Source organism: Myodes glareolus, chromosome 14, assembly GCF_982192425.1.
Source record: "Myodes glareolus chromosome 14, mMyoGla1.1, whole genome shotgun sequence".
Classification (NCBI taxonomy): Eukaryota; Metazoa; Chordata; class Mammalia; order Rodentia; family Cricetidae; genus Myodes; species Myodes glareolus.
The window spans coordinates 75,336,359-75,362,154 of NC_142039.1; the positions used below are offsets into that span (position 1 = coordinate 75,336,359).

General features: G+C 46.5%; 2 protein-coding genes across 5 annotated transcripts in view; both read right to left on the reverse strand.

The window, feature by feature from the left end:
• Positions 1–3,929: 3,929 nt before the first annotated feature.
• On the reverse strand, positions 3,930–18,144 carry Isca1 (iron-sulfur cluster assembly 1). Its single transcript, XM_048447649.2, has 4 exons — positions 17,725–18,144; positions 11,798–11,851; positions 7,848–7,953; positions 3,930–5,495 (listed from the first exon to the last, which is right to left on the reverse strand). The coding sequence occupies exons 1-4, from the start codon at positions 18,001–18,003 to the stop codon at positions 5,347–5,349; spliced, it is 588 nt and encodes a 195-aa protein (XP_048303606.2). The 5' UTR covers positions 18,004–18,144; the 3' UTR covers positions 3,930–5,346.
• A 1,485-nt stretch (positions 18,145–19,629) lies between these two features.
• Tut7 (terminal uridylyl transferase 7) overlaps positions 19,630–25,796 on the reverse strand; it is a 51,126-nt gene continuing 44,959 nt past the window's right edge. For all 4 annotated transcript variants that reach the window (XM_048447640.3, XM_048447641.3, XM_048447639.3 and 1 more), the window contains one exon: positions 19,630–20,582. In XM_048447640.3, the coding sequence (XP_048303597.3) occupies positions 20,515–20,582 (68 nt within the window). In that variant the 3' untranslated portion in view covers positions 19,630–20,514. The remainder of the gene's footprint in view (positions 20,583–25,796) is intronic.

Here is a 25,796-nt window from a genome sequence, read left to right on the forward strand (position 1 = left end):
TCTTGAACCATTAGGTATTTGTATGCTCAGATGGTAACTTTAGAGGTCAGAGTCCCTTAAAACCCGAGCCACAATTCTCTAAGAGTAAAACTCCAGATATGATGCACGATGACACAACTTTAAGGAGCACAGGAAGCAGGTTCTGTGATTAACCCGGACTACTTCCCAAACACTCGGAAAATTACTGTTCCAGTTCCGAGAGTCGCGGACACCAGCTGCCATGTCCATTTCTCAGTTTTACCACAATTTCGGTTGTTCTGGGCTTTATAGTGAATGAGGTTGAGGCAGTTTTGAAGTGTGCCTACTCAGAGCCTCTCTCAGTTGGAAGGTGATGGACCTCCCCTGTGCTCACATTCAGGAATCAGAAACACAAGCGTCACTTTCTATGGTGGTCTGCGTGAGACTGGCCCCCACGGGCTGATGGATTTGCAGGCATTGTCCCCAGCTGATGAGCTGTCAGGGAAGGATTCGGAGGTGTGGGCTTGTTGGTGGAGGTGTGGTCATGTTGGAGGAGATACGGTTTGTACAAAGAGGTGTGTCACTGTGGGTGTGCTTTGGAGTTTCAAAAGCCCACAGCAGGCCCAGTTTCTCCCTCTCTCTATGGATCAGGATGTAGCTCAGCTACTCTCCAGCACCATGCCTGCCTGCCACCATGATGATAATGGACTAAACCTCTGAAACTTTAAGAAAGCCCCCAATTAAATGCTTTATTTTATAAGAGTCGTCTTGGTCATCATGATGTCTCTTCACAGCAACAGAACAGTGACTAAGACATCATTAGTCATGGCCACCCACTCAATGTGCCTTGCCAGAAACTGAGCACACTCCCTGCCTGAAGATCCTTGCACAGCCTAAGCAAAAGTTAACAGTGAAGCCAGCTATGGCTGGCCTGTGTGTGTCCCACAAAGAATGTAAACTCACTGAATTGCTCTGCATGTCACTAACTTCTTGGTGCTACATGGAGGATGAAGATGGTGCCCTGAGAGGGCCTGTGGGGCTCCTGGCTGCTCTTCACCACAGCAGATCTTTAATTCACCAGGTAACGATTTTCTCCGTTCACAGGCCTCATATATAATAAGGGTTGCCTAGGTATTCTTCTAATTGATCAATGAATAACCAGTTTCCGTGCAATGAATAGGGCTGGGAAAACTGCATATGCACAAGAGGCAAGACGGTGTTGAGAGAAGCACGTTATAATCATAATTATTATGATATTGATAGTATGTAGCAACTAATAATTATAGAGTAATAGTCCTAAATGACATTTCCTTGCAAAGCAGTGTTTCTCAAAGTGTGGCCTCTTGTATCCAGTCATTTGGGTGAAAGTTGATGTCTACTTCCTGAGGCTTGTTTGAGTTTTGGTAAGTGAATCCTGAGATACAGTTTTATACTATTATTTTCTTAAGTCAGGGTTTGCTTAGCCCTGGTTAGTCTGGAATTCTGATCTTGAATTCACAGAGATCCTCCTGCCTCAGCCTCCCAAGGGAGCCTGGCAGCCACCACATCCATCCCTCTCTTTGTTTCTTTACTGCAAATGCATTGTGCCTAGCTGCCTCAACTTCCGGCCACTGTGACGCCTCCATAAAAATGAACATGTGACATTGAACTGAGCTGAAAGAAACCTCATCCCCCTAAATTGCTTTCGCAGAGTTATTTTTAATCACAGGGACAGAAAGGAGACCAAGATGGATGCAATAGCAGATGAATTCAGCTAGCATTTCTCAGACAGTGACATGCAAGGCAAAGAAGACCACATGGCTGTTCCAGAACCAGGACATGGTTACGACATCATCTTATTTACATGTACTGTGTTTCTCAACAATGTTCTTATTAGACAGGCACAAAACTGGACAATCCTGGACCTATGCGGATCATTTATTGCTGTTTCTTGTCAGCTGAAGCTGTGAGGTGTCCAGTACACGCATCTGGCTTGTTCTCTCCGTTGTTGGTACCAGCACTGCTAGGTGAGATGCAGAGGTGAGGTCACTACGGGGAGGGCCGTGAGCTACAGCAGCCACCCTTTCTCTATGCAGAGTTCAGCTTGCTCTGCAGCGCGGAGGGACTAAGTGTGTTGCAAAGTAGAGAGCAAGCCCCCAAAACGTAAGGAGTTTAGGGGCACAGGCTCCACTGTGCTAAGACAGCCCAGGATGGGGCATCTGAGATTCTCACATTTGGCAGTCAGCATGTACTACACTGCCGTCACAAACCTCCCCAAGACAGGCACCTTAAGACAACAGAAATCTAGTCTGTATGTCTGCAAAGTAGACATTCAAGATGAAGGTGTCAGTAAGACCACGTTTCTCCCGAAGGCTGCTGGAAAGACCTTTTGTAAGCTTTTCCCAGCAAACCCTGGCATTTTGGGCTATTGGCTCACGACCTCAACATGCCTGTCAGCCACAAGGCTGCTCTGTGCTCCTTTTCTAAGAACACCGGCTGAAGTCAGGAGTAGATGGATCTTCTTCCTTTCTTCCATGCAATCAAAACCTCAGTTTTCATTTCTAGACCACTATGCCTGAGGCTGGTTGTGTTTGTGCTGATTCTGGGCGGAGCCTGTCTCTGGCCTATGTCACTGATGCCCCAGGGTTTAAATGAGTGCTCACAGCTTAGGCGAACATCAGTTTGTTTCCCGATGGCTCACACATCAAAACGACAAGAAAGGCTAATTTTAAGGTATTTCCTGCTGAGTCAATCCTAGGAAGTAGTATCTTAGAAATCCCCCAATCTTGTTCACCTCCCTCCCCAATCTCCTACCCCGTTTCCTGTTTGAGGGGAAAAAAAGCCATTCTTGTAGGTGCAGGGGCGGGAGGAGATGTTCAGAACAATGAGGCCCACAGGCTGGCCTTCTGAAATGCATTAAGGAGTGTGTTTAACCACAGTGGCCTAGACCATTCAATTCAAAGCTTCCGAACTGGGACAGGGAAGTTTTAACTGAGGTTATATGAAGAAAGAGATTTGCCACCTTGTGAGGCTCCTGGCACGTCACTTGGGGATGCCACAGGACTGGTGTGGGTGTGAGAACCTTCCGGGTTGGGCTCCCTCTCTACCTCTTCTAGCCCACTTTGCTGTGTTAGCACAGGATTGATACTTCTGGATGCTCTTCTCTGTCCAATTCTAACTTTTTTCTAAGGTGGGGTCTTGTTACCCACCTCCCCTCCCCTCCCCCCCCACCCCCCAGCCCTTGCAGGGATCCCAGATCTGTTTCAAGGCCTTCCACCTTGTCCTTCAGGGCATAGCTTCCCTCTACAGTTTTTTAAACCAATTAGTTTTGTTCATTCTCCCCCTTTTCTCTACATTTCTTGTCCTTAAAAACTCAGCTCAGAGGACATAACCTCGAGGCGACTTTCCGCTGGCCTTCCATCCCTAGAGGTCATCAAAATATGCAATACTTGCTGTACCTGTTCACAGCACAGGGGGTTATTTGGACCAGGCCATGTATAACTTAATTAGATAAAGTACTGTACTCAAGTCATGTTTTAGATTCTCACATATGAAAAAGACACAGAACAGCTTTGGCGTGAGCTCCACACACAGCAGTTACAGTGCTGACAGTCACACTTTAGATTCTCACGTATGAAAAGGACACAGTCAGAACAGCTCTGGAGCACACCCCACACACAGCAGTTACAGCACCGACAGCCTTCAGTGCTCATCTTACTGGATCTGAACTGCAAAGACCCTTTTGGAAGGAGAGAAGCTGAAGCTCGGACAAGGGAAAGCAGATGATAGTCTCTCCCGAGGAGGACTAGAGGCATCTGTGTCAGATGAGGGATGGTGCACACAGTCAGTTGGGGAGGTGGGGTGATGGGCTATGTGTGCACCACGAACGGGCAGCATCTCTGTGTGCTCTCACGTTTCTGGAGATAGCAGCATAACCAACGGTGGTTTAGCAGCTAACTACCCAAAATCCTCTCCCCCAAGAAAAGACAATATTAGGATCACAAAGAGGTGAGTTTTTTAATTGATACTCAATCTCTACATACAATATTGCACAAATTAAAGATGTATCAACAATTCTATTTATGATACAAACTCCTAACAATCATATAAAACTACAAGGTGATGCATTTTGGTGGTAGGAATTTTAGTAAATAGCGCAAATATGAAACTCAGCTACTTTGTGAAAACCAGCCTTCCACAAAAGAACTCACAGGTTACTTTAGATGTCAAACACAGGTCAAGTGAAGATCACTTTTAAGATAAACTTGGGATTCAGGTATGGTGGTACATATCTCAGAAGGCTGAAGCAGGAGAGTTGTCAGTGAGGCTGGCCTGCACTATACAGCAAAATGATGACTCAAAAAAACTGGTGTTAAAAATATTAAAACTTCAGCAATTTCATTTAGGAACCAGGAAGTATATGCGTATTGGGAACTAAGAAGACACCCCCACGTCTGCTCCATAGGCCCTGTGCTCCAAGAGTAAATTCTTCTGCTGCAGGATCTCTGTAAGAAACTATTGTTTCAAAGCTCTGAACAAGCAAGATGGCAATTCAAACAAGAGCTTAAGTAAGATTCTTCCATTCAGAAGAAAACTAATGCAATCTCTATAAATTAAGAAAGTCTTATCAAAATGCTGCCCAAGCATGGAAGGCAGGCCACCACTCACCTCCTCTGAGTGTCTCACAGAACTGGGGTGACCTGTGAGGAAGGGAGAGCTGGGTGGTCCTAGCTCTTCTACCTCATGCTCAGATCTGGTCTTCATACACACAGGGTTAAGTGCGGTGAGCTAGCTGGCTGCTTGTCGCAGCTTCCAAAGGGAAGGTCTAAGCCAACTATCTCAAAGCACACCCTAGGGGATGGACCGAGACCAGGTCTGGCAGCTCCCACCTTCCGACACCATCACTCAGAAGTCTGGAACTACTGAAGGGCGGGAAGGAGGCATCCGATGATCATATTTCTAATAAAAATGCAAAAGGCCATGGCAAATGTGAGGGAAATGAGGGACCCCTCCGCTGTTACGCACAGCTGTCCTTCCTGGGAGATGAGAAGGGGCCGAGGAGACGTCGTCTCAACCCACTCACAAGGATCTCTGGTGCACACCTGTTACCTGTTCCCTCAGCTCCCAGCAAAGCAATGGCCACGAAATTGGTCCTAGCGCAAAGCACAAAGCTACGGAGTTAAGAGCAGGGCAGGGGTTTTCTGTACAGAACAGGAGAATGATCTAAAGATTCTGTGCTTTGCAGACAACACAGATACCAGCTCTTCGGGATTTGCACACTGGCTGCATCACTTTATTTACCCCTGAGGTGGCCACACATCATAAACTCTGAAATGTGACAATCTCATGATTTCTTCGGTAAGCTCCCAGGTAGATCCCCGCTCTCCTGGAGCTTGGAGTCCTGAGGTTTCAAATGTTAAAGCTTTCACCACAGCCACAAGTTCCTTTGATGTTGGGGTTATTGAAAACAAACTCACTGGATAGTTTGTCCTCCACATAGTCCATTTCTGTTCCTAAAAGTGTTAACTGTGCTTTCTTTTCGATGAACACTCTGACTCCTTGGGGAAAAGAAACACATGTCACATAAAGCCTGCAGTGAATTTCCAGCCGGTGCCACGAGCATCTGCAGCTTCTGGGCAAGTCCAGGGCTTCCTCAGGGGGAGCACACCGCTTCCCAGTAGTCTAGCCCACCTCAGGGGGAGCACACCGCTTCCCAGTAGTCTAGCCCACCTCAGGGGGGGAGCACACCGCTTCCCAGTAGTCTAGCCCACCTCAGGGGGGGAGCACACCGCTTCCCAGTAGTCTAGCCCACCTCAGGGGGGAGCACACCGCTTCCCAGTAGTCTAGCCCACCTCAGGGGGGGAGCACACCGCTTCCCAGTAGTCTAGCCCACCTCAGGGGGGGAGCACACCGCTTCCCAGTAGTCTAGCCCACCTCAGGGGGGGAGCACACCGCTTCCCAGTAGTCTAGCCCACCTCAGGGGGGAGCACACCGCTTCCCAGTAGTCTAGCCCATGCCTAACCCCAACCAATTATGACAAGGAAGACTTTTTACATATGGAAATTCCATGGCATTTCGGCAAAACTGGTTTGCCTTTCACTCACCGCCCCCGCCCCCCGTCCCAATCTTCTACAGGAAAACATGCAATTCTGTGAGCTTTTAATGATGGCATTAACGAGATTCTGGGAACATCTGTCCTGACCCTGTCAGCTATAAACGCCCACAGTACTGTTGTTCCATGGTACATTCTAACCAGACCATATAAACCAAGACCACACAATGAGACATGGAATTCAGAGAATGCCCATGGGACTCACAGCTGTAATCTGCTGCTGGGCTTAAAAATGAGTACCATTCCCTAGTCCCTGGGAAGGAGAGACCAACTTCTTGAAAATGTAAGAACGTGCTTTTCCTCAAAAGACATTACTTAGACGTGAACACACTCTACAGGCCCTTTCCTCTGTAGGGGGCAACTGCAGCTTATATTTCTGAACTGATATTTTTTTTTTAAGATTTTTCATGTGTATGGTGTTTTGCTGTAGGTATGTGTGCAATGCCTGTGGCAGCCAGAAGAGGGTGTTGAAACAAAAGTTACAGATGGCTGTGAGCTGCCATGTGGGTGCTGGAAACTGAGCCCAGGTCCTCTGCAAGAGTCAAAAGCACTTAACCTCTGAGCATCTCTCCAGTTCCCATTTTTATAACTTAAGAAGGCCTTTATTGGTTAATTATTTCAGCTAAATATGATGGAAGTTGGGAATACAATTTCCTGCTTGTCTCATACAAAAACAGCTACAATATAACAACAATATCTAGTGGTAGTTATTGTCTTACACAGGATCTTGCTAGCCCAGGCTGGCCTGACCTGATCTTGAACCCAACACCTAAGATTCCAACCCAGTATTAAGTCCTAGCCATTGTACCTCAGTCTTTGGTAGGTTTTAAAAGATGACCGGGGCTGGTGTCAAATGCAGGAACTGATAAAGTGAAGCTGGGGCTGGAGAGCATGTGCTGCTCTTGCAGAGGACCCCACCTGGCTCCCAGAAGCCATCTTAGGCAGCTCCAAGCCGTCTGTCCTTCCTGCTGCAGAGGACCCGACCCCTCTGTCTCCAAAGAACATGGAATGTGCACTAATGCAACCACACTCATGTAAAACTGGTTCAGCAGAAATGGCTGGATGGTCCAACTGATGGTCTTAAAATCTGTGTGTGGTGAGTGGGTGCCTGACTACCCAGAACCCACGGACATGAGAGAACCAACTCTCAAAAGCTGTGCTCTGACTCTACACACTAATACAGCTTTTAAAACCCGCGAGGATGAGCCTGGTTCTCAGTCACTGTCTAATTCCAACACCAGGATGTGCGGGAAGGAGAAACCACAGTGAAGACCTGGTCTCAAAAAAAAAAAAAACAAAAAAAACAAAAACAAAAACAAGCCTAAACTGTTCACAGAGCCGAGACCCCAAACCCTTAGAATGGATTGGGTTCAAGACTTCGCTAGGTCCTTTCACTGTGAGTCCTAGGGATTCCCAGCTTCTGAGCCTCTCTCCTTGCACCAGGTTCTCCAACAGAAGCCAGGAAAAATGTCGCCTCTCTCCATTCAGTGGAGCACATGGAAAAAGCCTGTCTGCCAGTGCTGGGCATATAACAAGCACCACTCAGACGATTCCTAACCCAGCAGTCTTACATCAGTTTGTACAAGTTTCCATCAGAAAAAGGTGCCCATAAAATGTTAAAGAATGACAAAACCCCGCCCATTTCTCACCAGAGCCAAGTGTGGGTGCTTACTCAAACCCCACCCCATCACTGGGAGGCAGAGCAGGAATTAATGTTATCCCTACACCCAGCTACATAAGAGTTCAGGGCTAGCCTGGGCTACAAAAGAATCAGCCTCAAAAAGACAAGGGAGCTTACCATCTTGAATAACTTCTTCATCAGAATCTCCTTTTGTCTTTGAATACTCCAGGGTATAAGAGAGGCCATTACAGCCCCTGGTTCGCACACCAACTTTCAGACCCACCTGAAAAGAATTGAGAAAATAAACTTTGTGTGATGACTTACACCCTGAATCCCAGCACTGACGTGAAATTCTCCTCTGTATGCTGTGAATATGTTTTATTACCATTGGTTAATAAAGAACCTGTTTTGGGCCTATGGCAGCGCAGAATAGAGCAAGGCAGAGAGAAGAGAAAAGAAGGCCGAGTCAGGGAGACACTATGTAGCCATTGAAGGAGACAGATGCTGGACGGAACCTTACTGGTAGGCCACAGCCCTGTGGCAATACACAGATTAATAGAAATGGGTTATTTTAAGATATAAGAGTTAGCCAGAAATATGTCTAAGTCATTGGCCAAGCACTGTTGTAATTAATATAGTTTCTGTGTGATTATTTTGGGTCTGGGCGGCCAGGAAACGAACACACAGCCTCCGCCCACACAGTACCTGCTTGGGAGGTTGAGATACAAGGACTATGATATAGTGGTATATTATTTGTGTTTTAATAAATAAAGCTTGCCTGAAGATCAGAGAGCAAAGCAGTCATACTAGACAGCCATAAAGGCCAGGAATGGTGGCACACACCTTTAATCCCAGAAGTGGGAGAGGCAGAGGGATCTGTTAGTTCAAGGTCACCCTGGGCTACAAGATTGAATCTAAAAGAGAAACAGAGCTCACACAAAGGTGATTAATGGCAGCACTAGGGAGGTGGAGACAGGAGTGACATGGCTGGGCGGAGAGTGGAGTGTGTGGTGTGGAGTTTTCAGGATTCATGGAGACAGGATCTTGCCCATTTTTGGTCTGAGGTAGAGGTAAGAGTCATGGCTGGCTGCTTTGCTTTTCTGATCTCCAGGTTGAACCCCAACATCATGCTACACTGTAGCAGGCTGGAGCCGCCCAGGTGAGGTGCACACGGTCTTGAGACAGTCAATGCGGGCTCCATTAGTAAAGGGCACAAAAACCTACAGCAGATTCTAGAATCCAGATGAAAAGGCCTGGCACAGTGACACATGTCTGTGCCCACTCTGGGGAGGGCGCAGATGGATCTAGTCCACCTCCTGAATTCCAGACCAATGAGCAACTATGTCTCCAATCAGAATGGGTGACCCCTGAGGTTGACCTCTGGCCTCAGACACATGCACACAAACACGAAGGTACTAATAGAAATGCAAACCTACATACAGGATAACAAACAAATTAAAAGAAAGAAAGCAACCTTTGATATTACCACTATTCATTTTCTCGTCAACTCAGTGGTAAGCAAAAGGTTCCTGGTTGTAAGATGTCCCTATAGGAAGAACAAATGTCACAGGAACAAGCACTTACGACAACACAGGAGAAGTGTATAGGAAGGACTGCACAAGCCTCGCAGTCCAGGAAGGCAGCTTCTCTGACTCTCCAGTCCTGGCTGCGTCTGCATAGTTTTACTACAGCATATTAAAAGTTTTACTCTATCTATGGCTTTACATAGTTCATGGTGTTTGCTTTCTTAACTATAGTTTGGAAGTAATGGGAGCACAACACTTGCTCTCCTGTAGCCATGAATATTCCTTTTTTTTTTTTTTGTAGTGCAAGAGGGTTGCAAATCCACCTGTTTCATCCTTCAAAGTGCTGGGATCACAGGGCACTGCCACACCTGCCTTTTCCTTTACTTCTTAAACACAGGGTCCACAAATGGCGCCAACCTGCTGTGTAGCCAGCTTCTACCTCCAAAGGCTGAGGTGATGAGCTCAGGCACCACCACATCTGGTTCTGTCTTTTCTCCTTTTGGCTTTTTGAGACAGGATTTCTCTATGTAGCCCTGGCTGTTCTGGAACTTGATCTGTGGACCAGGCTGGCCTAGAAATCACATAGACTCACCTGCCTCTGCCTCTAAAATGCTGGGTCACCTCATTTTTTTTTAAAAAGGGCATTTGACGGTAAATTGCCTTGAAAACCTGGGCTTCCTTTAAGAAGTTTTGCTCCACTTTGTTCTGTGAAGTACTTTCTGGAGGTTAGTGAGCACTGAGGTTCGTCCTGTCACCTGGATCCAGTTCAGAAGCTTCCTTTCTAAGGCAATCTGGTAAAATAACCCAAAAGACCAGGAAGCCAAAGATCATAGAAGTTAAAAATGTGTGTGTGTATGTGGGAGGAGGTGGGGGTGAGAGGGGTAGAGGGGTGGCAGGAGCTGATGCAGAGGCTGTGGAGGGTGCTGCTTATCGTCTTGCTTTGGTCCTTACTTTTAGTACTTAGGACGACCAGGCTGGGGATACCACCACCCAAAATAGGCTACCCTGCCCCTCAATTAATCACAAATTAAGAAAATGCCCCACTGGCCTGCCTACAGCCAGATCTTATGGAGGCATTTTCTCAGAGGGTCCCTCCACTTAGATGACTACAGCTTGAGTCAAGTTGATGTAAAACTAGCCAGCACAGCACATGACTGGTTTTCTAACGATATCTACCTACACCCTCAATCTCGGTCCCTGCCCTTTAAGTAAACAATCAAGCCCTACTACCCTCAGTCCTGTCCCACCAGGGCACTGAAATCCTGAGAAACCCTGTCAGGTTGCTTACTTCATGAGCTTGATTGCAAAGCTTAGACTGAGGGGATTTCATTATTCTGACTGGATGAATTTCTGGGGTGCAGGCTTTAGTTTGTCTCTGTGATCAGGAATCCTTAAGAGGATAGGAGCCCAAACATTGGAGCATGCAGATAGGGCACGGGGTGCAGCTCCGCATCAGGTTTGCCTAGCATGTCTGAAGTCCTGTGCTCACTCCCAGAAACACGAAAAGCAAAAGCAAAGAGAAACCCTCCTTAGTCTCTGAAATCCAGTTTTCAGCAGGCATGGTAGCTTACACCTGCAACCCCCAGCACTCATGAGGAAGAGAGGGTGGATTACCCATGAATTCAAAAGTAGCCTAGTTTCCATAGGGATGGTTAATGCTGTAAATTACACACTTATACACCAATGAGAACAAATACCTTACAATCCTATAAGGCTAATTTCAGTTTTTGGTCAGTTTATGTGCTAGAGTTCAGAGTCAGAACACTGACACCTGGCAGCACTTAACAGCCTTTAGGATGGAATGTAGGAAATCCAGTCATGAAGTACAAGAGAAGCCGAAAACAGTACCAGAACCACTATCCACAGGCTACAGCCTGAAGCGACTGCATGCAGGGATGACCTGTGGGCTGTGGGCATGGTAAGCCAGGCTTCCAGGTCTAGGACACTGGGCCTGGCTCACTTCACCTACAGCTGGTAAATTATGTCTGTGGCCGACAGGAAAACCAGATACTTTTCACACAGAGGATTAGCTGAACAAGTCAAACCTGCTCAGTGGAATACATGCAGTCATGAAAGGGGGGACCTTTACCAAATGATCTGGAAGACTGAATTATTAGGGTAAAACAAAGTGTAACCAAACATGTACTGTATGCTGTCATCTACAGAAGAAGCGAGAGAGATGTACCATGCAGGCCAGTGGTTCCCTAGGAGAATTTTTGGTTGTTATAAGTGAGATACTCCAGAACATCCTCCAGCCACCCTAAGGCATGCAGTCGAGGCAGGGGAACGCCCAGCTAGTGAGCACACAGCTGACACAGGCTGCATCTGGCCTAAGAGTGACAATGTGGATCTAGACATCTGCTGCTGTGAGCCGGGAGAAGCTGCTTTCTACGGAGAAGCTCCCTGTGTGAGTCAAGGATTTGGGTGCAGCTCGCTGTACTTGCCTGGCATGAGTGAGGCCAGGAAGTTGACAGCTTAGCAATGTAAAAACTAACAAACAATTTAATTAATGAAAATATACTATTTGCAACAAAATACATTTGTCCTGAGAACAGAACTTTTAGCTCTGCCAACCCTTCCACAGGCTTACATGTTACTTACGTGCTCTGGCTTGTCTTTAAGAAGTTGTTTTATCTTGTTCACAGCTGAGGGGGTCTGAAAAAAAGAAACAGCTGTTTGCTCATCCTCTGAAGCACAGATGGGCAGACACACCCCCCCCCCCCCGCCGAACTGGGTGTAGTGTATGCCTGCAAGTTTTCTCAGAGAACCAGGTGGATTCCATCCCGCAAAGAAGCCACCGTGAATGCACACTCCTGCCCTGACAGAAACCCACCTTTCCTTGTTAGACCATATTCTGTGCATCTACTGAACGGCCGGTAACAAGGTCAGTGCCAGGCACAGATGCTCATGAATAGCCCATCAATGGAAAAGTCAACTTTTGGGTGTTCCCCTGTTGGTTCAATGGCCGTCAGATCCATCTGAATGCACGGCTGGAGAGTTGCTCCTGGGCAGATTTCCAGTGTGGGTCAACACATACCTGGACATCTAGGTGAGCAGCCATGCTCCTCAGTGACAGAACCATGCATGTGGCTAAGAATGCAGTTCAACCTAGCCTAGTGGTCTTCAGCAGGAGGAAGTGTCCCAGTGTACCATGTTCTCAGGTCAGTGTCACCAGTCCCACCTTCCTGCAGAGGGTGCTGGGAACCTATTCTGATCTGCACTGCTCTGGGACTGCTTCCTAGTTAATCTCAAAGGTAGACACTTTAAACAGTTTTTTCTAATGTTTAGCTTCCTGCTTAGGATAAGAAGGATAATCCCCTTTCCTAGGATTCCTGTGAAGACTAATACCAAAGACAGGGAAGGAGGCCTAGAGAGGATGGCATTCTGAGGTCCAGCAGAGGATGGGGCACAGTGCAAACTGGTAGCTACTGTAACAAAGGTGAGAGAAATCACGGTAAGGGAACGATGTCCTCCGTACTTGTGTTTATTGCTGAGGAGACAGATCTGACTTAGAGGCTTGGAACCAAATCCAGAGTCACAGAAACAATGCAGAAAGTACAGAACCAACAAGGAAGTAAGAAGCTGTGCACCGAAGGCCGGGAAGGCAGCTCAGCTGGTAAAGTGCTTGCTTTGCAGCCACGAGGATGAGGACGCGAGTTCCCACTTGGAGGGTTTCTGGTCAGTGGGAGACCCTTTCTAAAGACTAGGGAAGGTAGAAAGCTCCTGAGAAATGGAGAATACTGGAGACACTCTCCAGCCTCCACACATACACATACATGTACACATGTACCAGCATCCCACACATACAAAAAGAAAGCAACACAGTATGCTTAAAATAAATAGATGCTGTTTAGTGCATTATTTTAAGTTATTCAATGTCAGTGTGGGCTGTAAAGTCCTGACTCTCAGTTATAGTGCAGACAGACTGAACTGGCACACAGACATAACGTGAAGGATAGAAGAAAGGAATGCCAACCTCAAGGAGTTAACAAAAAACACTCATTAAAATCAACCACAAGTGGGGTGTGGTGCTCCATCCTTTAATCCCAGTACTTAAGAGGCAGAGACAGGTGGATCCCTAAGTTAAAAGCCAGCCTGACCCACAAAAATGAGTTCCAGGACAGCCAGGACCACACCTGTCTCACAAACAGCTGTGCGGCGGTCCACAAACCTTTAATCCCAGCACTCGGAGGCAGAGGCAGGCAAATCTGAGTTCGAGGCCAGCCTGGTCTACAAGAGCTAGTTCCAAGACAGGCTCCAAAGTTACAAAGAATGCCATCTCGAAAAAACAAAACAAGAAAACAAACACACACCCTTAACTGTGATGCCCAGCAGACTGAGTTGTAAGAAGACTTTGAACTTCTGTCTGGTTATTTGGCAGCTTCTAATTATCACAAAGCAAGCTAATTACAGGTGATTTTATTACATCTTGCTATTATCTGTATTTCTCATAAAGTAAGGCTACACCTATAAGACATTTAGAGATAAAGTCAAATGAAAGCTACTAAAATAATAAGGAGCATAAGGCAATAAGAGAAACTGACAGGCAAGCCAGGTTCCTAAGTCCTTGAGATTTGAGGATTTGTGAAACAAAGCTCCATGAACTTCAATGGAGCAAGAGGAAGGAGAGACCTAGCCTTTGTTCCTTAACTGTACCTTAGCTGTCAGGATGCTTTTCTCAGGAAAAGCCACCGTGCACAAGGGATGCAGAGTGCTGTCCTAAACACCAACCCAGGGTACTGCTATCCAGTGACATCATATGTCAGAATATACCAATATTCGCTGTTTCATATTTGAAGTGGTTGCTCTACAATATGTCCCCAGAAAAGAATTTTTAAATGTGAACTTATTTGGGAATTAAATAGTTATGCAGATTTTAAAGATGCTAATACATTTTTAAATTATCTAAACTTAATTTCAGAAAGAAAACCATTTTAGTAAAAGTAAAAGGTTTATCAAAGGTAAATAGAACTTGAAAAATGTGCTTATTTATTATACTTCCAAGCAGCTGCCCACAGCACTTCCTTCCCAGTCTTGTCAACAGAACAGCCTTAGAGCACTCACTAGCTGTCCTTGCAGAGGACCTGACTTTGATTCCAAGCAACCACACGGGGGGGGGGGGGGGCACCACCACCTGTAATTTCAGTTTCAGGGAATCCACTGCCCTCTTCTGACCCCTGGGGACACCAGGTACTCATGGCACACATACATACACGCAGGCAAAACAAAGACAGACATTAAACAAAAAGCTTGGGAAAGGCATGGCCTAGAGAGAAGTGCTTATTGGAGCAAGGAACGCGAAGAGCCTGGGTTTTGAGCGTACAGGCCAAGGTGACGATGAAGCCTCTATACTGTGTGATGTGAGCACGTGGGCTCTTTTTGATCAACTGGGCCTGAGTTTTATTCCCATAAAGATTTCTAAGTTACCTAGTTTGGTTTTACAAATCAGCAGGTTTTCCTCTCTTCTCAAGTCTTAGAAAACATTTAAACAGTAGCTGCTTATACTCCTGGCTACTGAGAAGCTGAGGCAGGAGGATCATGAATCTGAGGTCAGCCTGATCTATACTGCTAGGTTTTTCTCAAAACAAGTTCAACACAGCAAGTAAAAGCAAGGCATGTAGAACCACACGGGCATTGGGCTGCTAACACGCAAGGGGGAAATGACATTAAAAGGACCCGAATGTTTTTGAGCCACTGTCAAAGGACCAAAACAGATCCTAACTTTGCTGCCCCTCCCTGGGGAGCTGTTACTAAGGAGTTCTAGGCTAAGAGCTGTCCGTACAGCCAACAGCTAACACTGGCAAGTGACTATCCTGACTTTGCCTTGTGTTGGAGACAGACACTCAACTATGTATTCCAGGTTGGTCTTAACACTCAACCCTCATGCCCATGCCTGGGTAGAGTGAACAGCCACTGTTCAGCTAAGGGAACTATTCTGGTTAGTTAAAAGCATTGAATGGGGTTGACTGTTGCTGGGGGTGGGGCTGCCCCTTTCTGTTCTGGATAGAGCACTGTATTTGGTCCTAGATAGAAGGTAAGTGACTCCCTTGACTCCAGGCTATGTGCACGCCCTGGCAATGATGAGGTCTCTCCTGAAGCCCACTGCAAAAACTGGCAGTTCTCTACTGTGTCTGCACCCCCTAGACCAGCTCAACCTGACCGCCCCAAGAAATTCCCCAACAAGTAAGGACTCAGAATTCAAATTACTGAAATACCCTAAAATCTAGCAATGTCTTTGGTCAGCTCTCGTGTAAACCATAGGAACATGGTTATTTACAGGGACAACATCTTGAAGATGTTTTTAAAAAATTATTAAAGGTCTGGTGAGATGGTTCGTCAGGTAAAAGAACGTGCCTCCACATTGAGGACCACACGATGGGAGACGAGAAATGACTCCTAAACTGTCCTCTGACCACACAATCACCAAGGTGCATGTGCCCACACATGTGCATATACCTTAAATAAGTGTAAATTTAAAATATTCAAAACCACAAACCAAAAAATATTTCAAGGCTGTTTTTGCAGTAAGAATGCTGGGAAATGCACTCCAAGTGAATGTCTCAGCTCTGCTCCACAGCAGGGTAACTGGGTGGCCACGGGAGCCCAGGCCCAGCCTGCTTCCAGCCCAGCACTGGGAGTACAAGCATGCACCACCCCCAACCCTGGCTGCTTTAAATCCAGGAACTGGAGAGGAAAGTCTGGCTCTCAGGCTTCAGAGCTGTCTGCCAGCTTACCCACCTCCCCTACCCCGGGGTTTGTTACTCATCATGCGGTTAGTCCTACAATTCTGTAGTTTAGGTATAATTAAATATTTGCAGGGGCTGCCAAATTAATGATGTGAGAGTTAACAACTGAAAAACTTGAAAAAAAAATCACTTTGCATGGAGTACATAATACTTTGGTAAAAGACTCTCTTCCTTCTCAGATCCTAGCAGTTGCTCTGCTGCTGGATGCTGGAGTTCTCCTGGTAACAGCTTCTGACTGCATGCATGTGCCAGATGCTGTCCCAAAGGTCTCTGGGTCCTACTCCAGAGAAGTAACAGGTCCATACATGTGTTCCTCAGCCCCTCTGTCAGGCGGCATCGGGAAGCTAACGGTGAACGAGCTTCTCTGGACACACTGATCCGGGCCCATCATTTACTCTCAGGTTGAGCTTTGGGCAGCACGAGGCTCTGGTCATAAGAGGGCTGCACTAGCTCTGTCTTGTGCACCAACGGAGATCGGGCTGCCTGTCAGCCAGCACGTGTCTAAGTTTCACATTCTTCAGTCACAACTCACTCTGGTCCCTACAAACTCAGGTCTACTTAGTAACTCCTGGAAATACCAGGTGGGAAGGAGCCCATTCTCCCTGGATGTCCTCGCACTAACATGGTGAGCAGGAGTCATTCCTCATTTGTAGACAGTAGCCGTCACCAGTCTCACCCTCCCCTACCATGCCAACCCATCAATTCTCTCTGGGGTTAACAGCTGGAAGAGATAAGTGGCGCCCACGTTTCCATGTTACACCTGCCCTTGCCGTGGCTCGCCTCGAGCAGACTCTGGAGCACTCTTCCCGGTCAAGTTCCCGCTGTCAGAGGTCACGGCCCGCAGAACCCAACGCTTTTCAATCAGTTTACTTTGGTTTGCTAGTGTCGCCCTCCCGAGCTTTCCGCCTGTGATCATCACGCGGCTTTTGCATGTTACATGCTAGGGGTCAAATGTTTGCCAAACACCGAAACACAGGCGCAGCCGGCACACCAGCCAATAGGTGGTGGAGTAGCCGCTCCACCGAGGAAGGAGGTTCAAGGACTATAACGTGAGGGATGAGATGACAGGCTACAGCTGAGACAGGGAACACGAAGTCTGTTACCTGCGATCTGCTGTGACCATTCATTCATAGGGAGCAGAGCACAAACGGACAGAGCCAGGGTCAGTGCAAACAAGGCGACATTTCGGGTAAGACTGGACTACGGAGGGCGGGACCCAGGCAGCTTACAAAACATAGCAGGGCTTGATAATGTGTGCTGAAAAGGTAGGCATGGGGAAGATAAGGGGCACCTCGGAAATTCCCAGGTAACAGGTAACATTGCCAAGGGAAAAACCTGCCTGGGCACTGACTTTTCTGAGGATTCTGCTCTGAGTGAGAGGAGACACAGCCGGATTCCACGGTGTACCTTGCGGAAATAGAAACGGGCCGGCTCTAGGAAAAGCAACAGAGCGCAGTGTAACAGACTAACTTGGGGCCGGACACTGACCGAGCACAGAAAGGCTCCCCTACTTGGTCTCGGCTCCCTTCCGTTTTACTTCAATTATTTGTTAGGACCCCGGATGGAGCAGATTCCTGGTCTCACGCGGGGAGGATCCTAAGCCTGCCTTCTGGCTGCCTCTGCTGACCCGCCGTCCTCCGCGGCGCCTTCCCCGCGTGACCTTCCTCCCGGACGCCGTGACCTCGGCGGTTGCCGCCCGGGTCAGCGCGCCGCCCGCCGGGCTGAAGCGAGCCCTCGTCTGCGGGCCAGGCCCGCCCGCCGTCCCGGGCCGCCGCGACTCACCAGCGTGAGCGCCGCCCGCGTGGGCTGCAGCTTCCTCTTGCTCACGGCCCGCACGGTGGCGCGGACCAACGACGCCGACATGGTCACGTCGCGGCGCCCGCAGCCTCGGGCCGGAGCGTGATCCCTCAGCCTCGCTCCATGGACACTGCTGGAGCTTTGACGCCACAAGCTCCTGCGCAGGCGCCGCAGGCCCCGCCCCGCGCCGCCATTGGACAGCCGGGTGAGTGACGGGCTGGGCCGCACGCCGTCACCGCTGACTAGGCGCGGGCGGTGACCCATGACCTTGCGGGCTTCGCGGTCGCCGTGCTGCCGGAAGTGGAATGGCTTCTTCCGCGGGGCGCCCGCTAACGGGAGGCGGCGGAACCCAAGACGGAAGCAGCTCCGACGGCGGAACGAGTGGGTCGAGACGCCGTGCGACAGTTTCCGTTATTGAAACGTCACATTGTGTAGCAGTTGGCAGCCTGAAACCCGAGCAGGATGGCTTTACCGAGCCCGGTCCCAGTCAGCTAGCCTCCTTTCCTACAGGCGGTTTGCATTTGACCAGCCGCACGCACGTAAACACAGCTTCCTTTGGGCCTGTGAGATGAGCTTTCGTCTTTATCTCGGGGCAGCAGCTGCCTTGGGGTTGGCACGGGGAGGGCTGGAACCACCCGCCGGGTTCCTGGAAGGCTGAGTGCGGCCTCTGATCTGACCAGAGGGGCAGTTTCCTTTTCCAGGCTGGAAACCCAACGGCCCACCCTAACGGGGCTTTGCAGTAAGATGTTCTGCCTGAGAGCAAAGAGTGGGCACACCATGGTCAACTATTTTTAATGCCTGTAACACTGAACGACACTCACTAATCTATTTTGAGAGGGTCTGTTCCACTTGGGAAATCCCCTCACCCCACCGCCACTTAAAATACAAGCCACCTATCAAGCAAAAAACAAAACAGATTGAAGTTGCTTTTAAGAACACTGAAAAGAAAAAAGAAATTTTACCATAAAGCTTGCTAGTGCTGTCCACAGTGAACGAGAAATTGCTAGCGTGTGAAGATGGAGTTTCCAGGACTCCTGCTGTAAAAGCTGGATCCTGAGTTTCTGCTGCTTCCGAAAGAACACTTGTGAAGACAGCTTTGACAGGGCTGCTGTCTAGAGAAGGGCCGAGTCCTGGAAACTATTTTCTCATCTGCTGGCAGACATGCCTCACTATCCATAGCCTCACTGTAAGCCATCAAAACCCCCGACTGCCGACAGGATCTCTTTTAAGAACCAAAACAAAATGTAAGAAACCTTTGTAAGGATAGACCAAAACATGGCAATTCTGTTTCCTAATTTTAGGGATAAGTTAAAATACACACACACACGCACACACACATGCGCGCACACACACACCAAAATTAACAAAAAACCCAAGTAGAAAATAACAGCCAGGGATAAATGTTGGTCTGGTTGCATATTTCTTTTCTGCTCTAAGGGCAGAGAGCCAACACCAGAGCTTTTCCAGGAAGGTGTGGCTGTCCAGGCCAGAGTGGCATGCTGTCACTTCAAAGCAGGAGACAAGGAACAGCAGCTGATGGCTGGGTAACAGCACTCTAGTTTGGTGGTCACCGTTTTTATTTACTACGATTTCCAAATTCTCAAAGACTTTATTTTGTCACGACTCTTCCGTAGTTAGAATAGAAACAGAAGTGCACATACATGCACCTTCCAAGTCCTTCCAGTCATGGGGATGTCCTCAGCAAGCACTCTCAGCCCCCAGTCTTCTGCCTCTGCAGGCAGCTCAGACCCAGCACACACAGCTACAACCCCGGAGACATCAAAGGGCACCTCATAGACATCACGTTAAGGACTTTTGTACTGTCCCAGATCCTTGATTGACTTTTCTAATGAGGCTTTTATATAATATAATAAAATAATGTGGATAAAATTACAGGTTGAAAGTTCAATTTTATTTTAAAATGATAAATAAACCGAAGCATAGTTTGACTATGTACTATTTCAGAAAGGCTTGTAAGTTAGAGAAACAGTTCAGAGAGGGCTCCAGTCAGACCCAGAAGGATGCCTCTTTGATCTTTAGAGGTTTGTAATAGATCTCCACCCTAATTTCTGAGTATCATAAAAAGTAAAAAGCACTTTTATTCTGTCATTTTCCCCTTGTAATTTTCTTTTTTTTAAAACTGGCAAACAGGACTATTTGTTTTCATTACTTCATTTTTATGAGCACAACAGTTCTGTGTGAATTTACTTAGAGAAGGAAGCCCTGGAGGGAGATGTCCAGCGGTGCTGCCATCCACTGAGGTGTCGATAGGGCCTGCATTCTGTGTTAGCACTCTACAAAGAACCATGAAGAATGCTTGTAGGCCCCAAGTAGAGCAGCACAGTCCACATGCATTTGATTTGCGTCCACACCAGGACCCAGCAACAAACAGAATCCCTCTTGGAAATCGAAAGGGATACATGGGGAAAGGAGGCTAATTCCTCCTGTGAGCAGCACACACTATTTTAGTGTGCTCTGAAAGAATTAAAAACCATGACACTGCTGTCATTGAATACTGGCCCACAGTTATATTTTTTCTTTTAACTTGGCTTAAATACTATTAAAATCTTCAGACCTCTGGGGGTTGATGTTAAGACTGTGTTAAAAATTTTCTTTTCCTCATTAACAATTTCATTAAAATTTAAAAAATTCTGACATCTCCTCAACTGTTACGTTGAAGCCTGATCTGTGTTGCTATGTCCTGTGAATTGAACCTAATTTTCCACGTGGATAGGGACACCTCAGTGGCCATTTCCAGGGCTGCATTTCCTTCCCTCATGATTCTTGCTGGGTCCTCTTCACTGAGGCTTTCCCCTGAGTCATATATTTACTGGAAAGGCTACCTAGGAGGGAAAACAAAATCCGACATAAATGAAAGAGCCTTACTTGATTAAAGTCACACAACACTGACTGTCAGCTACACAGGTGTCCCACTAGACAGGGCACTTGTCCTGAATCAGTGGTTAAGCTAGACATAAACAAGTCCACAGATAGGCATTAGACTGTGCTAGTCCCTGCCTTGAGGCTATTTAACGCAGTTTCAGGCTATACTCCCAGGCTGGCGCTGAGCTCAGGTGGAAGAAATCCATCTTTGAAAGTTCCTTACAAAGGCCATTCTTTTCATCTGCAACCAAACATGACAAAGTTTTCTGGCCAGAAATTAGTATCTCACACCATTACCGTTTCTAAGTCTAATAATACCTTATGGATGTCCAAGTAGGAAATAGAATTCACTGTGCGTCCAGGTGAAGGACAGGAAAGGCTCTGCAGGCGACTGAGAGGACACAGAGCCCCTGGTAACTGGCGCCCTGTCAACTACTTTTGCTTTATCTCAGTTTTTTTCTTTTTTGATGGCCTGGAACTCAAGTTTTGCCTGCCTCTGAGTGCTGGGATTAAAGGACTATGCCGCCACTACCACCAACATACCTAACTCAAATACATATTTTTTGAAGGATAGAAGGAAGCTAGCTGCCTTTTTAAAATGTCCACCCTTGTCACTCACTTCCAAATGAATCACAGACTTAAGTGTGAGTAAAAGAAAAAGCAATATATAAAGAAGAAAACACAGCTCCGTGCTTAACCGTTGCTGCCAACTTGAGCAGATTCAGAAGTACTCAGGAGATGTGGGTGTTTGTGAGGGAGAAACTCAATTGAAGGAAGCCCCACCAAAAACACTGGTGGCGCTGGAGTTTACACACACTTCTTGAAGACGGAAGTGTGAGAATGTCTCTTAAGAAATGGCTTTGCACACTGTTCCTACAACAAACTCAGCTCTATGGACACAACTGTGACTCTGCTTCCCACAGCACTTTTCATGACGCTTAAGGCAACGGGGGAAGCAAAGCAAATGCTGCCATTTGTGGCAGTGTGAATGTCTCTAAGTTCCAGTGTTTTTACTCTGAGGAATCCCACTGACATGTGTGTAATCATGAAAAATAATTTTCTGTGAGGTCATTATTCGAGTTCTACATTCAGAACAGATTCAAGATTGCTGCCTGAAGATGATCAGGTCTCACATGATACTCCAACCAGGACTTGATAATAACTCTAAATTTTCTTTAGGTCCCCATAAGATTATCAGCACCCCCAATCAGCAGGAAGTAGCCTGGAAAACTATGCCCACATTCCCCCCAAAATGGACTATGGATATTTTCCTTTGTTAAAAAAAAAAAAAAAAGAGGGGGGAAATGGTGCAGGAGGATTATCTGTATTCTGTCAATCATGTATTTTAATAAAATGCTGATTGGCCAGGCAGGAAGTATAGGTGGGTCAACCAGACAGGAAGTAGAGGTGGGGTGATGAGAACAGGAGAATTCTAGGAAGGAGGAAGCCCATTCCCTCCAGTCCTGCCCAGATCACCAAAGAAGCAGGATGTGACCTGCCCTGCTGAACAAGGTACTGAGCCACGTGGCTAACAGACAAGAATTATGGGTTACTGTAAAATGTAAGAATTAGTTAATAAGAAGACTGAGTAATGGGCCAATCAGTTTATAACCTAATGTAGACTTTGTGTGATTTTCTTTGGGACTTGCCGGCTGTGGGGTACTGGGCGGGGCAGACACCCCAACAAGCCGGCCCTCATATTACACATTAACAATGAACTCAGCTGAGCAGCACTGCTGTAAAAATACATCTGCCTGAGGTGGTGGCACACGCCTTTGATCCCAACACTGAGGAAGCAGTGGCAGGCGGGTATGAGTTCCAGACCGACCTGGTCTACAGTGTGAGTTCCAGAACAATCAGAGCTACACAGAGAAACCCCATCTCAGAAAGTCAGGAGAAAAGAACAACAGAAAACCCTTCCTTTCTAACCTCTTAAGCAGTGATTCTCAACCTGTGGGCGGCTACCCTTTGGAGGGTGGGGGAAGTCACCTGAGACCATCAGAAAACATATTTATATGATTCATAACACTAGCAAAATTACAGTTATGAAGTAGCAACAAAATAATTTTATGGCAGGGGCTCACCATAGTTGAGTGACTGTGTTAAAGGGTTCCAGCATTAGGAAGGTTGAGAACCAGTACTTTTAAGTATGTCTACTGCTTCTTATTTGCTGTCATTAAGACTTTGTATTTCTCAGTGTGTTTACAAACCAAAGATATAAGGAACACACACACACACACAGTAATTAATGCTTATCCAAAGATAAGAGGAAGTATCCTATCTTATTTGAAAGCCATTTTTAGTAAGTGCATAAAATATAACTTTGAATCAAATTTTGTAATATTTATTTTGACCATTTATATAGTCAAAATAAAAAAACAGGAAATTTTTATAGCTTGAAGTTTAATAAAAAAAGTCTTAAAATCTAATTCATAAATGCTTTTGTTGTAGTTAAGTATGTCAGGGTAGTCAATAGGGATTATTAATGAATAATATATTCATACAAGAGGATTTCAAGACATTTGCATAAAAAATAGCCTACCACAAGCTTTTTCTCTATTTCTTATGACTTTAAGTTTTAAATCAGAGATATTTTAAGAGGTTGGTAGTTATCTTTTCCTTCTTCATGTTTATGTATATTCATATAACTTTATCATTGAACAGAATTTTAAAACCCAATGGAAACCAACCACCCAACCCTGTGTTGTCCCCCATGGATATGTTTGTATGATAAAGTTTCATGTTTATGCATGTTCATATATGTTTGGACACGTTGTGTATGTGTGTATCTACATATGGAGACAGGCTGATATTGGGTACCTTCCTCATAGTTTTTCTCCTTCTCTACTGAGGCAGCCTGCTCCGGGGCTTCCCTCCCTCCGCCTCCTTTGTGACGGATCACAAGCAGGCTGTCACATCATCCCAGCATTTACATGGATGCCAGGATCCACACTCAGGCTGTCCATCCCATGCTCACTAAGGAAACCACGAGTGGGTCAAAGGCACAGTCTACAAGGGGCTCAAGGGGAAATAGTTCTACCCACAGCAGAGGACACAGTTCACGTGCCAGCAGCAGAATCGAAACCTGTGACAGGCAAGCCTGGCAGCTATCATTAACTTACTTCATGGGTTATTTTATGCACAAGGACAAATCTTAGCCAGTTATAATTTTTCTTGTAGAAAGCAGAATAGAATTTGTAATAAAGTTTTCCCATAATAAATTAGGTTAGTAAGCTTTTCAGTTAGAGGATTTTTACCTGGAAGGTAAGCACTAACTTACCTTAGACCTCTAACACCTGCACCTTTCTTCCACTGTTTACAACTTGTAAAATTATAGTCAAATGCCACTTTCAAGATATGTAGACTTGTAAGCTGAGCAATGCTGATCTGAGCAGCCTTGGGGCAGTGTGGGAATGAGGTCAGTGACATCACCACCAGGAACCTTTTCTCTGACTCCCAGTGTTCACACCTGGGCTCCTCAGCAGCCTTAGCAGCCAGCTGTTATCCTCCTGGTCTATAGTTGAGACCTGAGGTGTGTGCAGGACACCTGGCATCCCTAGCAAATGAAGGAAACCAGACCCAGGCGGTACACTGCAGAACAGGTGTTTATACCCTGTGCTCCTTCGTATGCCTGGCATCAGGAACAGCAGGATTCTTCCTATGTAAAATGTTCTGAGGATGTCTGTTTATACACGGTACATCTGTGTACATCCAAACTCCCAGATCCACAGGGAACACATCCCACTGACCAGTGGTGTCAGTTGTCCATACCCTTCTATAATGGGGGGTCATTTGAAAGCCAGCATGGTTATAACAGCCCATTTCTCCTCCCCACACATCATCAGCTTAACTGCAGGGTGCCACCCTCTCACTTCTGTCTACTGGGTTTGGAGGGGACCCAACAGAACTCTTATTTTGAAATGATGTGTTCCATGGGGAACAATTACAAATCTTCCTGAGGACTACTAGCGCCCATGTTCTCTTAAGCTTCCTCCTGCTTATTTGTCATGTACAATATTCTCCTTCAGGTCTAAGTGCAGTTATGATTTGAAGAGTTCTTTTTTTTTTTAAAATTAATCTACACATCAACCTAAATTCCCATGTACATAAAACTGTGTACAGAGCCCTGATACCACAGCTGGGTGGTCAATAGACAGTGGACTGCTTGCTTACCTACCATACATGAAGCACTATGATGCACTCACCCTCAGCTACACAGTAAATTTAAAGCCAGCCTTGGCTACATGGGATACTAGCTTAAAAAAGGGGGGGGTGATCTGGTATAATTTAAATGTTTCCTCTCCACTCTCTTAAAAAGAAAGTAAAATAACTGCAAATACTTGAGATAACACCTCTTGGTCATTAACAAAACCCGAGGCAAACACTAATAATGGCACCATTCTCCTCCCTAACAGCATCATAGTGTAGATCCCTAGCCCAGAGTGTCCTCAGCTTTCCAAGAGCGTGGTCAGTATCCTTGTCTTGACAGAAGAGGCCAGAAAGTCCAGGAAAGATGGCTCATCCTTCTGAGGGGCAGGGACTGTCATGGTCTGATCTTAGCTAGAACGTCTCACTCTACCAGTCTCTCCAAGCTAAGAAGTCAGCACTTTGTTCCTAGCATTAGGGTGTCATTCCAGGACTCCCCATTGGATGCTTGAAACTGCAGCCAATCTGTGATCTCCATGTTCTGAGCTTGTTCTTATCTTACCCTCGCTGTGACAGTCTAATGCATAAGAGATTACCGTTAACTAAATGAGACACTGCTGTAGAAAAAGTTACATAAGCTGTCCTCAGTAGTTAAGAGCACTTGTTGCCCCAGCAGTTCCAGGGGACTGGGCCCCCTTTTCCGGCCTCCACAGGTACCACTCATGCGGAAGCATACACAGACTAAACACTCATATACATAAAAAAAGAACACCCATTCTTTTTCTAAAATAAAAAATGCAAGAACTTAAGAGACTGATTGTTCATGCTCTTGGTTCTTAAATTTCTTCCTTTAGCCTCCCTGTAAAGAGGCAGAGGGCCCAGGATAGACTGATGAGGCAAAGCTACTTAGGCCATCTGCTGGCCAGGGCTTTGCTGTTTACATCACTTTTCATACTTCTATTATTTTCTATAATAATGCTGAAGAATCACTTTCTTCTCCTTGACCTCAGTTTCGTCCTCCCTTTTTC